This window comes from Theobroma cacao, chromosome 3 (genome assembly GCF_000208745.1).
Source record: "Theobroma cacao cultivar B97-61/B2 chromosome 3, Criollo_cocoa_genome_V2, whole genome shotgun sequence".
Taxonomy (NCBI): Eukaryota; Viridiplantae; Streptophyta; class Magnoliopsida; order Malvales; family Malvaceae; genus Theobroma; species Theobroma cacao.
In genome coordinates this window covers 27165725-27180515 of record NC_030852.1, presented here as the reverse complement: position 1 = coordinate 27180515, position 14791 = coordinate 27165725, and the positions used below count along the sequence as shown (strand labels likewise).

At 32.7% G+C, this 14791-nt stretch overlaps 1 protein-coding gene and 1 pseudogene across 2 annotated transcripts; both read left to right on the top strand.

Moving 5' to 3' along the window:
• On the top strand, positions 5140–8717 carry LOC18605322 (annotated as a pseudogene).
• On the top strand, positions 9807–14791 carry LOC18605321 (8-amino-7-oxononanoate synthase). Of its 2 annotated transcripts, none has more exons than XM_007038264.2 (11): positions 9807–10157; positions 10402–10544; positions 10640–10747; positions 11084–11322; positions 11424–11465; positions 11811–11898; positions 12227–12360; positions 13180–13268; positions 13661–13811; positions 13912–13980; positions 14516–14791. In XM_007038264.2, the coding sequence occupies exons 1-11, from the start codon at positions 9908–9910 to the stop codon at positions 14643–14645; spliced, it is 1443 nt and encodes a 480-aa protein (XP_007038326.2). In that variant the 5' UTR covers positions 9807–9907; the 3' UTR covers positions 14646–14791. The 2 variants fall into 2 exon arrangements, with proteins under 2 accessions (XP_007038326.2, XP_007038330.2); XM_007038268.2 differs by having other exon boundaries at positions 9823–10127.

Below are 14791 nucleotides of genomic sequence, written 5' to 3'. Positions count from 1 at the left end.
GTATAAAATCCGGATAATGCCAAACAAAAACTTTTTGTTGAAGATATTTCCTAAATTCGCTCATTGTATTGGTGGGATTCGTGGATATTCTCTCATATAGTGTATTACCCGGGAAACTCGCCTTCACAAATTTAACGAGTAAACCCCATCATCGGGGTAGTTGTTTGCATGTAAAAACAATATTTTCATGAATACAAATCCTAATACAAGCAGAAACCTATTATTAAATATGTTTTTCGAGCCTTCCCATCATACTGGTAGGATTCAAAAGTATTTTTTTTCAAGGTATCTTTTTACTTAGAGAATTTTTCGAAAGAACTCGCCTTCGCAAATTCCTTCGAAAAGTCCAATCATCAAGGCCTCAACTCATGCATATAACACATCTACATGCCATGACATTTAACGATGCACTTATGATGTGTAATATACCTATAAATTTTAATATTCGTTTCTTAATCTTCCTACAATTCTTTTATTATCTTTTTGAAATTTCTTTTTTTGTTGTTTATCTTTATGTGTGTATATATATATCATCAAATAATATTTTATATTTATTATTTTCATCTAACTATATTTTATTTTATTATATATATTTTTTATACTTAAGTATTTATCGATTTTGAGACATATATTATCCTTTTACCCAAAATCTATTTTTTTAAACTTAAAAATTTTATTTCATAATTATTATATATATATATATATATTTTTTTTTTATAACTCAACTTCTTTCCTGCATTTTTATTAACCTATCCTATTTTCTTTTTGACTAACTATTCTATTATTTTTATATATTTTTTATTATTATTTTTTTTTTATTGGGACTTAAAATTAAAATCTTCTCATCATACTAGTGGGATCTTAATCAAAATCTTTAACTTAAAAAAATTCATTCAAAATTGTAATTTATCGCATTCCGAATGAATATCTCATCATCCGTATTAATCATAAGACAATCATTATATTTTTATATTTATAATTCCATACTATATCATATTCTTTTATTATATTTTTCTATATGCCTATATAAAAGATAAATTTATATAACTAAATATTTTATTTCTAGTATGTGCCTAACTTACTTTTTTATTAAATATATTTTATATTTACGTTTATTCATTTAACTCATTTTCATATGATTATCTATTTTAATATTATTTTCACTCCTTATTTAATCTAATTTTTTATGACTAAATATCCAATATATATATATATATATTTTACATTTTTCTACCTTTTTAACCATTAATTCTTTTATAACTAGATGACATCTTTGTCCCTTAAAACCCTCCCAAGTCCGGCCTCACCTAGACAGCTTTTGGCTGCCTCGTCGACATTAAATTTCAATTCTCCTAGGTCTGGTTTACTCCATCTTTCAGCCACTCTCTCTCTTTTTGCATTCTTTACAATAACTCTTCGAGTTGGGTTCCTAAAAGTGTCTAAAACAAAATCGTATTTAAAAGGCCACCTAGCTTTTGTGCCAGTGGCCACTCTGAGCGTACTTACGTGAAACACCTGTTCAGCATCCCACACCATTCCTCTGAAAACTATGTCATTCCGCTGAAGCCATATTGACCATGAGATGGCATAGAAAGCCATTTCCCACAACTTGTGTTCCCTTTAAAATAAAAGATGTTTCACGACAATAAGGGAATTGAGAGTAATAACGAAATTTAAAATTTTACATGAAAAGTGTATATATATATATACATATATTAAATTTTATATGGCCGCCACACTCAGCATCCCTTAGCTCCAGTACTCTGATTGAGAGATTTTGGACTGATTCAGAAGTAACAAAACAATATGAATGCCTGGGGCAGGTTGTAGATTTGTCTATAGTCACTGACATAAGGATGATCAAAATCTCTGATTTGCTGTGATTCGCTAAGATTCAGATAAGGGCTGAAAGGCGGTGAAGAAAATAGCAGTGAGAGAGGAAGGAAGGCGGCTAAATTCTTTTTCAGATTAGTGTACAGGGATAGAGTTAGAGAGCCTGAAAAGTGTGAATGCAATGCATATTTTCAGACGTCGTTCCCTATCCGGCTATCACCTGAAACATGGTCTAGTATTATTTTCATATCTCACAAGTTCTAGTAACCTTCAACTATCCAATGGTTGACTCTGGAGTTAATTTTGGAGATGAAGATTCCATCCCTTTGCCACCGTAAATATCCACCAAACAGTGCATGAAGCCAGCTTCTGCGCAAAAAGACATGAAACTATGCGAGCCGGGCTCGAAAATGACAGTGTCAAAATGGTTTATTTAAATCTTTACAATGGGACTGTAAGATTAAGACCAAAGACCAATTTGGATAATTCTGTGTTCGATGGACAGTCATGTCTGTGGATGAGGTAGTTTTTGCTATGACTCCAATGATAAGTGGCTATGCCTTTACCATTTTCACATGGATCTTGGCTATGGCAACAACTTTGCACCACTAAGAAAAATTCTTCAAACTGCGAAAGGGTGGACAATGGGGAAGGTCGAGCACCGTTCCACCAATTTTAGGGTTTGACTTGTTTCAGATTTAGTTCATTTTGAGTATTTGTATTCATGCATCTTTGGTCAAAGTTCCATCTCATTTTAAAGTTTGGGTATGTCATGGCTATTTTCTGAATTTTGATAAGAAAATTGTCTTAAATTAATTAAAACCATTTTTTATATGAATTATTTAAAAGTCTTACCTACTCATCTTCAGATATAATAATTTTGCTTTTTTTTATCATTTATTTTCTGTCATTTTCAATTATTAGATTACCCTAATTTAATTCAAAAAATACTGATATGAAAAAAAGTGCAACATTTTGCGTATCGCGTAATATTCCTTTTGATTTCAATTCAATATCATATATTAATCTTAATTGTAGGTTTTGATTAAAAATTTTTATTGGAAATATTCTATATAGTAAAATAACCAATATCTATACATATATCAATAATAAAGAAAAATATCTATTTAACATTATGTGCATCACCATTGATGTCATTCCCACAATAATTAATACATCCAAATGAGTCGATTATAATCATCGAAATTGAAAGGAAAATATCAATTGAATATTGTCTATAAATAATCTAATAATTCAAAAGGAATCTATTACGTCCAAATGAGTCAATTATATCATAAAACAGTTTAGGCTTGAGTTAATAGTTCTTGTTTTGCATATATGAAGCCATGTCAGTCTACGACAAATGTTTATAATATCAAACACATTCATAATTTTTTTTATCTTTTATATTATATAGTGGCAAGCAAATTTGTATGTATACTAGTTTTTTTTTTTTAAGATGATTTTATTAACCTCAGCAATTCGTATGCTATTTTAAATTTCTTGTTGTTTAGCAATAGATTTTTCATAATATATTGACATGGTCCGAGCAAAGAAAATTATACACTTCCAAAAGAAAGTACAAAACAGTAATTGGCTGTAAGATCCTATTTCCCCATCTCCTAACTTACAATGTAGGAAGAAAAAAACTGCTATTGTTGTTTTTTTATAACTTAAAAACTTTAAGCAACTACAGTTAAAAAAAAGTTAATCTAATCATTAGTGTTTAGCCTAATTATTTTATAATAGTTGAGACTTTGGTATAAATTGTGTTGAGTTCATGTGAATTTAAGTTTGAGGTTGTTGGCTTTTTATATCGATGTTGTTTTCATTGATTTCTGGAGAATAAAATATAAAAATCTTTCTAAATACACTTTTTAAGTTGACTTTGACCTTTTTTATTTCAAAATGTATTTTTTTGAACAGTCTAATATGGTTAATAAAATATTAAAACCCTAAAATACCCATATTCCTTTCCCTCACTGATTTTGTTGTCTTCTAAAAATTTTCTCCCTCTACACTTTCTCTCTATTTCTTATTTCTTGTCAATATCAATCACCACTTCCATCCCTACTTTCATTTCTCGTTTTCTTAAATGTAAAACCCAATGGCAACAAAATTAAACAAAAGTTTTAAAATAAAATCACTTCTCTAATTAAATGATAAATCCAATAGACTTGAAACACATGAGAGTAGGGCTACCTTCATCAACAATAGAGGATAGATTTGATTTCACCAAGCTTTTGTAAATACCTGAGCATTTGTCTCATTTGTTGGTGTATAATTTTTCTGCCTAAAGAGTAGGGTTTTAGATTTAAAATGTTCTAAGGTAAAATTTTATAAAATTTGAGTTAATATTTTTGATAAAATATTGTAAATTTATTTAATTTTTGTCATTGGTATTGGAAAATTCATTATATGGTGTTCGTATGTTAGTGATAAAGATTTTGGGTTATAGTCATGGTGGTGCATATAGACCGAAAAGGGGAGAGAACAAATTGGGAGGGATAAAGGGGAAGAAAAAGAGAGGAACCCTAGTGTTTTTCGACACCAGCAAGAAGAGAACGAGAGGAAGGGAAAGAATAAAGAGAAAACAGAAAAACAAGGAAAATAATAAAAAAATTGTACCTAATTTAATTTAATTAGAATATTATTAATTATTTTATTTTTTTTACTTCAAAATTATCAGCCTTTTTCAATTATTAATAAAATAACACTAAATAATATATGTCTTTCCATGCACTTTTGTGGAAGAAATTTCTGTGAAAATTACCTTTGCTAATGCTACTCAACCTTGGGCTCAACTCCTCCAAAGTTATGCTAAATTTACGAAATACGAAGGGATTAAATTAAGAAGGATTCCTCATTTTGTCCTAACTATTCCAGATATTGGATATAAAGCAATTAGGTTTTAAACATCTTTAGTAGAATCTCATAATAAAAGCTGTTAAGCAGTATGAATCGCTGTGATATGGTGGTCCCTTCACCGCAGTTCCGTCTTCTTGCGGTTGTTGCCATTGTAAGCACTGATCTGCAATGATATTCTTATTTATGCTTTCCGAAAAAGAAAACAAGATGCATTGCAAGATTCATTTGTTCTTATGTAATTAATTATAAAATAAAAATATGTTCTGTTTTAATCAATTATATCTCTAGTGATTTTTATCAAATTATATATATTCCAAGCTGATTTGTGGAATCGCGTCCAAATTAAAAGAAAACAATTAAATTGGATTTAAATGATCGGGTGTTTTCATTTTTTAACAATTAAGGTCTATATATTTGATAAGAGGTTCCACTATAAATATGGATGGACATGATCAAGTAGAAATCAGTGCACTAAGTAGAGCACAATTAGGGCGCCTCTTCCCTATTTTACACAAACACATTGCCCCAAAGATATTTGCTTTGAAAATAGAAATTATGGGGAAGAGCTCATGGGATTTGTGGATCGAAGAAGCACTTGCAAAACTCGAATCTCGCAAAATGTTTATGCCTCTAAGACCCATGCATTTACCCACTCTAAAACAACAACAAGAAGCTCAAACAGATGAATATGAGACATTCCATGGGATTCAGCCTTGGGATCGACTCTCTATCCAAATTTCACTCCCGGATACTTTCTTCCAGCGTTTACTCGATGGTATCAATTTCCTTCACCAAACTTAACATACGTTACACGTACTACGTATACATAGGTTTTATAATTAATGCGGTTACTAATAGATATATTACTGGTGGCTCTGTGTACGTGAAGGAACTGAACTTAACTGCAAAAATGGAAGAGACGATGGTAAACTCAGTCCAAACCAGCAGCAGCAATGCAAGAAGCTAATTCTATTTGCTGGCAATGATTTCTTGGGTTTGTGTAGGCATCCTTCAATTGCAAAAGCTACAGCAAAGGTATGCTTGTTTTTTTTTTTTTTGGGTTAAAGAAAAATTTATGTTGGCTTATTCCTATATTCAATTGACGAATGAATTCGAGCTTCAACTTAAAAAATCAGGCTGCAGAGGTACATGGAACAGGTCCCAGTGGTCTCCACTAATCTGCGGATACACCGATTACCACAAAGCACTAGAGTCGAGCTTGGCCAAATTAAAGAAGAAAGAGGTAGGACACAAACTTTGCCTGCTCTATTTAACTATAACAAAAATAATTTAAAAAAACTAAAAATATGGTGTTAACAAGATCCAATAAAATGGTAAACAAAACTATTTATCAATTTGTGAAGTTTAGTAATTAGTGTATCAGCTATGTACATGTCACATAATAATTAATAAGTAACAAAAAAGAATAATACTATATATATATATATATGTATGTATTTAATTGAAGAAATGGTGTCACATGACACCACTTATTCACTGAAATGTCAAAAATTTTTATTTGTTATACTATTTTATATTAGAATTTTATGTAGTTAATGATGTTAATAAACTCATTAATTTTTTTTAATTTTGTAGGAGTGAGTAAAAAACTCAAGTCAAAGTAGATTTATCAAAAAGTAATTTATATACTAATATTTAAATACTACATGAAAAGATAAAAAATTTTCTTTAAATATTAATTTTTTTAGTTATTATTATTATTTAGTTATGACCCGACCCAAAAACACTCTTAGCTTCACCCTATCCAATATGCTAAGTTTATCAGATTTTCAAAAATAAGATTAAGTCTACTAATAAAAATTTATTAAATTTTAATATAAATTTAAATCTATCATAATATAATATATTTTAACCGTCCAGCCTAATAGCTCAAATGTTAATTAACAATGTTTTTTAAGTCTAATGTCTTGTAAATTTTATTTAATTTTTTATATGAATAAGATTGGATTATATATAAAATTTTGATTGACCATTTAGTGTCTTTTTCTATTTGACTCCTTTCAAAAATACCTTTGTGGTGATTAACTAATTTTCTTTTTAGTCTCCGGGCAATACCCAATAATATTTTATATATATATATAAGGAACGAGAAGAAAACATGGGGTTTGAATGGCCTTACAAGAATGACTTGTCTGTGTCAGATTATTGTACTTCTTCTTGGATCATTCTAAATTTTTTATTACAGAAATTTCAAGCAGAAACTAACAAGGGGGGGCATTTGGACGTATGCTCCAGGCCTGTCTTCTTTGCCCTACAGGGTTTTCAGCCAATTTGGCCGTGATGGTAGCAATAGGAAGTCTTGCCCCGCTGTTGCGTGCGGGGAGGGGGCCAACAAAGGAAGAAAAGATTGCCATATTTTCTGATTCGCTTAACCACGCATCCATAGTTGACGGTATTAAACTGGCTGAACGATATGGATGTGTTAAATTTATGTATAAACACTGTGACATGTTTCATCTCAACGCACTCTTGTAAGTTTATTTTTATATTCACAATTTTATATTTTTTTCATGTGTTTCTACATTACTAACCTATAACAATGAATGGCATCCGAATATTAGATTTATTAATTAATATATTATTTTTTATTTAAAAAGTAAAATTTGAATTTTTTTTCTATTATTAAAAAAAAAACAATGAACGTTTTTGTTTTTGATATTCTCCTTTACTTTCGCAGAACAAACTGTAACATGAAGAGAAAAGTGGTGGTGACTGACAGGATAGCTATGTTGACTATTGAATTTCTTCTTTCGGTTTTCAATGCATTCATCCTATTTTAGCTGGGAAATTAATCTTGGAAAGGCGCAATAAGCTTTGAACTCTGCTTTTAACAGGATAACTTGAGCATTATCTTACGCAAAAAGCGTTAAATAAAGACAAAAAAAAGTCAAACTGCAAGTTCTTTGAATGGGGAACATCTAAAAGATGCTGTAACCCTATAATTACTCCACATAACTCACCAATAGCATATTCTATGTTAATGGAGAAATATTAGTAAGTGTGATTTAATTTCCAACACAAGATTCCATTTATGTGAATTTCTGATCTCTGAATGCTACTTGAACAGCCAAATCTGGAAGCAATTCATTCAATCAAGGGGTCGTTCTTTTATGTTTTCAACAGCTCTGCCGGTTCCCTTGACTGCTGCCTCATATGGTAATGTTCAAATTTTGTTTTCTAATTCCATGAGTACAGAAGTTTGGGCTTCATGATAAATGCATTGGGTTGCATAAATGATTCTTTTCTCTCATATACATCTTAGTTTACTTCCACAATCAAATAATATGTAAGGGATCCAGTGATGAGCGTTTTAAAGAAGTAGAATTGAGACAAAGAAAGCAACTGGCTATGTGAGAGTACGTAGCCGATTAATGTCTAATTCTTCGGCTGCTGACTATGTTGAGTACAACGTATGAATGTTTCAGCCTCCATCGCGGTGGCAAGAAATGAACAATGGCGTAGAAGGGAAATTCGGAAACGGATGCGAGAGTTCCAAGCTCTGACTGGAATCCCTGTCACAAGTCAGATAGTATCCGTTGTGGTAGGAAATGAAGACACGACGTTGAAAGCTGGCCGGTTTGTTCCATCTCACCCTTCGATCTGAGCAGTCTCTCTCTTTCTCTCACTGATTATGTTCATCACTAAGCAGCTTCTAACAGTACTGTCAAATTTGCCATTGAATATAGGGAATTGTTAGAATCTGGTTTCTACGTGGTCCCAGTCGGACCCCCAGCAGTTCCTCCCAACACTTGCAGGTTTCATTTCCTTGTCCTTGTTACATCCCTTCGATATACCAATGGGCATTTTCTTGTCCTACTGGGTTCATTCCTTTTTCACATTATTCCTCCCAATGGTTTTTTTTTTCCGGGCTACGGTTGACTCTGACTGCGGTACACACAACAGAGGACATAAAAGCTTTGGTAAAAGTACCATCCAATCACGTCAACTTTCAAGATAACAGAAGCTATAACTACGATTTATATGCCAAGCTTTAGAATATATGTGTGAATGTGTGACTAGTTTGGATCATGAACGTAGTAGATCCATTATTGTTTATTGTCAACAGACAATGGTGCTAATGTTTGCTGTATGGTTTTCGAATTTGGTTGGAATGGCTTGACCCGAATGTATTTGAGTTTCTCAAGTGCTTTCTTTCGTGTATTTTTTTTCTTGCACACAAATTACAATGCTGAGCCCAAATTTGTTCTGTGATTTTAATTCTTCGCCCCTTTCATCTCTTACCAACTTAATTGCTTAATTTAACAAGAAATTTTTTCAAGCGCCTCATGCATATAAGTAAATTCCACAGCAATAATATATTAATCTAAAAAGTTATTGTTTTTTTTTTCTATTTTTAATAGTTGAAATGTTTAAAATATTATTTTAATTTACGAGTCAAATCAAATAAATTTATCAATAGAATATAAAAATTACAAATTAAAAAACAACGGGGAATGTGTAACAATCACTTATTCTTGCAGTAGTAACAAAACAATCATAAACTTGTCAAGATTTTAAATAAATTTACACCTATTTTCTATCTCACTTCCTTATCTCTCATCATTAGAGTCTACTAGGTGGCCCTAATAGAACACGTGAAGTGGTAGTAAAATAAAAAAGAGTAAAACTTGTACATAAAAATTCTTATTTTGATAAGTTTCTTAATACCAAAGTTATTAATTTAACACTAATAAATTTTGAATCAAACTACTTGAAAGCATAGAATAATGCTAAAATTTTTTTGAAAAAAACGATAAAAGAATTTTTTTGGCAGCAAATTAAAATAAAATAAATAAAATATTATTATTATTAAAGTTTAAAATTATATTCAAATATTTAATTTATTGATTAATACATAATTTTTTACTTAAAAATAAAATTCAAACCTTCACTCCAATTATAAAAAAAAAAAAAATTCTAAAGTTAAGCCAATCAGAAAGAATCATTGTTTTTAAGCTAACTTGGCACTTTTCATGGGATTTTGCCTGACGCTTAACAAAGTCAGCAAAAAAGCCAAAAAGCAACTATCGTTGTTCTCAAGGTCTTGACTGCTAGCTGCCGCTGGTCCCTTATTTCCGTGTAGCACTGCTTTCTCTTATCTCACAAAAGCGGATACTTTTTTATCAATTCCTTTTTTTGGAACCAAAAGAAGAACAAAAAGCAAAAAGCGCAAACCTTTTGGAAAATGGAGGCGAACAGCTTGTGGCAAAAATGGGTTGAGCAAGCGGTTTCAAAGCTCGAATCTCTCAAACTGCTTCGATCTTTAAGACCCCTTTATCTTTCCAGCGTGCGACAGGAAGTGGCCAATGTTGGAATTTCCAATGAAGAAGAGTACGAGTTGTTCGATGCAGTGCAGCCATGGGATCGTTCCTCCATCGAAGTCTCTATCTCTGAAGCCACTTACCGTAAGTGGCTTCTTGAGGTTCCCAGTTCTGGTATTTCTTTTTTCTTTAATTTCTTTCTTTGGATTTTCTGTTTGAAAAGAAATAATGGGTTCTTTTTAATTTTGCTTATATAGTTATGGAAAATGGTGAATGTTAAATGGATGAATGTAGTAGATGCCAAGTACCCTTTTCTTCTTCTTCTTCTTCTTCTTTGATTAGAAAATGAGTGAACTTTGCTCCAAAAATGATAAACTTTTGAGTTTTGTTTGTTGAATTTTGCTCCTTGGGCTTGTAGGAGATGAGATTGTCCTTAGAGAAGGATTAGCTGATGATAAATTTGGCACGTGTCAGCAGCAATTCAAGCGGCTAATTTTGTTCTCTGGAAATGATTATTTGGGCTTGAGTTCACATCCAGCAGTTCGAAAAGCGGCTGCAAAGGTTTGCTTCATGATTGACTTGTCATTTTATGACATAATTTTCTGCCATATTTGTTGATTAAATATTTTTCTTTTGCTAAATTAATTTCATAACAGGCAGTCCAAGAGTATGGAATGGGCCCAAGGGGCTCTGCTTTAATCTGTGGATATACTTACCACCATAGATTACTGGAGTCAAGCTTGGCAAGTTTAAAGAAGAAGGAGGTATAGACCTCGGATTAGATTTTACACCTAGAGTTGCTAACATTTAATTCTTTCTTTTCTTTTATTTAAGTCATTATTGGTATGTTCAATTCATTAAGGGGTTAAACATGTTTGGAGAATAATAATTAATGATAAAGCTTGAATGACACAATTGATATTTTGTCCACAACTGGATTATAAGTTCTAAACTGGTTTTTGAAATCCAAGATCTGTTATGTGGACTATAGTCATTGTAATATTCTTATTCTTTCAATTTTTGTTCTTTTGACCATCAATATTCTGTTCTACACTTTCAACTGAAAACTGATGCTTTCCTTCTCCCACTTTATGCTTTAGGATTGTCTTCTTTGTCCTACAGGGTTTTCAGCCAATATGGCATTTATGGTAGCACTTGGAAACATAGCAACTCTCCTTGCGGCAGGCAACAAGCCTTCGAAGGATGAAAAAATTGCCATTTTTTCTGATGAACTGAACCATGCATCAATAATCGATGGTATTCGTCTTGCTGAAAGACAAAGAAGTGTAGAATTCTTTGTATATAAACACTGTGACATGTCCCATCTCAACGCACTGTTGTAGGTTTTTACTTTTCACATAGATTCTCTGATGATCCTTCCCTTTCTAGGGCTTCCTATAACCATGCTACATAATGACAAACGTTTTCCTATTTTGACAGATCAAGTTGCAAAATGAAGAAAAAGGTTGTTGTGACAGATAGGTTAGTCATGTTACAACTGTTTGTTACAATGCCATTTTTTATGCTATAAAAACACAATAAACAAGCTTTCTCCTGTGTTTTAATGCTTATTTGGATGTCCGAGAAGATTGGCTTTAATTTTTGGCACTCTGTTTGTTGCAACTGTACCTTGCATGTTTTGCATCTTATCAACCAAATATGTGTTGAATATAACCAGATTTTGGCAAATGTGTTCGTTTATGAAAGAGGCATTATCTACCATATTTTGCAAATTACTTTTCATGTCTTATGACTGCATGGTTGAAAACCTGATTTCTTTGTCTGTTTGTTTGACTGGTATTATATGTTCTTGATTCTCTTCTACAGCTTGTTTAGCATGGATGGAGACTTTGCACCTATGGTGGAGCTTGTGGAGCTACGCAAGAAGCATAGCTTCTTGTTAGTCATTGATGATGTAAGTTCACACTGGCATTTATGTAACTGAAAGAAGCGATTAGGTATCTATGTGGTAGATAATTTTTTCAGGATTTAATTTAGCTCTTCAATATATTAAATTTTGTACTTCTACATATTTCATTTGAAGAAAAAGAAAAGATCTAACTTAAGACAATGAACTTAATCTTGTTGAAGTATTCTCCATTTATTCTCAGTCATTAGCTAAACAGCCTAGACTTTCATAGAGATTGTGCAAAGTATAGATGAGATAGCTTCTTCCTTGTTACATGATACATCTATAGTATATGGCATCAATAACCAAAACATTGTGTTCCTATTCTTTCCAGGCACATGGAACATTTGTTTGTGGCAAGAGTGGCGGAGGAGTGGCAGAGGAATTCGATTGTGAAAGAGATGTTGACATATGCATTGGAACTTTGAGCAAGGCAGCAGGTTGTCAAGGTGGATTCATTGCCTGCAGGTAATTGATAGATTTGCATTTCAGTTTTTTTTCGTAATTTTCATTTTAGCAGTTGGTTGAGCTTATTTGTTGGCTTACTGTTTTTTCTTTTAAACTCTAATGTGCTTGCCTTCAGACCCCCACCCCCTTTTTTTGGGCATAAGAACTTTGGTCTTTATTGTTGCATGTAGTTGTTGCTCTTATTCACACAATGTTATTAAGTGAGTTTGTCTTATTTACTGAGTGTAGCACAGTTATTCTTTGTTGTGGAAGCAATAAGAGACCAAATTTGTGGATACTGGTTCATTCCCTGTGGTAGCAGTTACAATTGTAATATGTTCCAATTTAGTATGCCCAATTTTGAGGGCCCTTGTTGACTTATAATCATCTAGACATGTGATGCATCTATAGGTTTGTCCTGTATAGGTCTGTCCTCTTTATAATCATTTGATATTTATCTATAAGTTTGCAGAGCTACAATTTGATAACTATATGAATATGCACTTTTAAAAGGAGAATCTTTGTCTATTCAGATTCTTCCATGCTAATGTAAAATATATATTTTGTTTGTTTTTCTGGGGGAAAATGCTTTCAAATTACACTGTAGCATGACATAGTTCATATTTATATAAAAATTCTTCATGATGTTTCCCCTTAAGATATGTGAGCTCACAATGTATATTGACTTCTGTTTTCCAGGTTTCTCCACATCTCTCTTGCATATACTAACTCACCAAAAATACTTGTGTAGTATAGGGAGCACCCTGAATTGAATGTTTCATGTCCTTTTATGTGCATATATCATATTTACTCAGACCTGTTTGGATACCATGTGGTCAGCAAAAAGTGGAAGCAACTCATCCAATCAAGGGGCCGTTCCTTCATATTTTCTACTGCGGCTCCAGTTCCTTTAGCCGCTGCTGCGCATGGTAAACTTCAGCATCATTTTCATTGAGACACACATTCCTTTTAATTTTGTCTTTTTTGTTAATGCACAGAATTTCAGCAAAAACAGATCTGTTCTTCTCTATTCTGTTAATTATTACCACAAACAGGATTTATTTCTTTTGGAGTAATGATCCCTATAGGATGTAGTCAGGGAGAATTAACTTCTAGGAATAAAAGACAGGTAGGGTAGGGGTGGGAGAGAGCACAGTTGCTTAGCTGTGTGATTGTTGACTGTTAGGAGTCATGCTCCTAGAATATAAGGTTAAGTGATCATAGAATGTACAATATCAGAAGTGATTCCTCTTTTTCCCTTATGTGCAGATGTAATTGTAGCTTTTGCCTTCTTGCTAACCACATAAATACAACTTAGCAGCTGCTGTTATTGTGGCAAAAAGAGAGATGTGGCGTAGAAGAGCACTTTGGGACCGGGTGCAGGACTTTCGTGCTCTGACTGGAATCCCTATCTCCAGTCCAATAATATCTCTTATTGTGGGAAGCGAAGAGAAAGCCCTGAAAGCTAGCAGGTTTCATCTCTCTTGCCCCCTTCTTTCTTCCTGTTTGGCTGCGAGTGACTGTAGTCATTTCTACGCACAGCTTCTAACTGTTCCATCTCTCATGGAACAGGCAGTTGCTGAAATCCAGCTTCCACGTGACTGCAATCAGACCACCAACAGTGCCGCCCAACTCTTGCAGGTTTGTTGCACTTAATAATCATCATCCATCTTGTCAGTTTTAGTTGTCTGGTAACTTTCTTGGTATCATATCCCCTATTCCTCTAGTAGTTAATACTTAGTAGTCTACTTTGGGCATTTCTTGTTTAACCTTATGTGGAATTGAGGCATTTAGCATAAAGCTGTTGCCAATCCTTTGGCAGAAATGATTTGAATGATGCCTGGATGAGGGCCGTTGCAAGTGATATTGATTTGCAATTACTTTCAAATATCCTTCATTCAAGATAGAAAGCATGCTGCTTCTTTTTTTCTTTCATATTTCCAATTCCTGGTGTTTTATTTCCTACACGTCAACCTAGATCACCCCATTTTAAGCCCGATGAACTAAGCGTTAGCAATAAGGTAGTGTGAAGTTGTTCCCAGAGCAGTGAATACCATTAATCCACCAATCCATTCTATGTGAAGGCGTACAGCTAATGATGCATCATATACCAGTCCAAAAACACAAGGAATAATGGAATTAATTATCATGTTTTTTCACTTGTACATTTATTTAGGTTGCGAATCGCTCTGAGTGCAGCACACACAACTGATGATGTGAAGAAGCTCACAGCTGCACTTTCCAGTTACATCAACTTTCGAGATATTGGCAGTAATTATAGCCTCAACATATATTCTAAGCTATAGGATCTGATTATTTTTGAAGGACTGCAAAGGTTTAACATGTGTACTTATGTAAGAGAACAGGCATGTAATAATGTGGATGATTGAGATAAACTGATTTAGATCAGGATTCAATTTGAATGGGCTTGGCTTTGCCATACATTTATTCA

Bases quoted from the DNA above. Each gene is read 5' to 3' on its own strand.
- LOC18605321 (XM_007038264.2), top strand. From the start codon at position 9,908: ATGGAGGCGAACAGCTTGTGGCAAAAATGGGTTGAGCAAGCGGTTTCA. The intron at 11,323-11,423 runs GTAGGTTTTTAC...CTATTTTGACAG, and splicing joins TCCCATCTCAACGCACTGTT to ATCAAGTTGCAAAATGAAGA. The intron at 13,981-14,515 runs GTTTGTTGCACT...ACATTTATTTAG, and splicing joins GTGCCGCCCAACTCTTGCAG to GTTGCGAATCGCTCTGAGTG.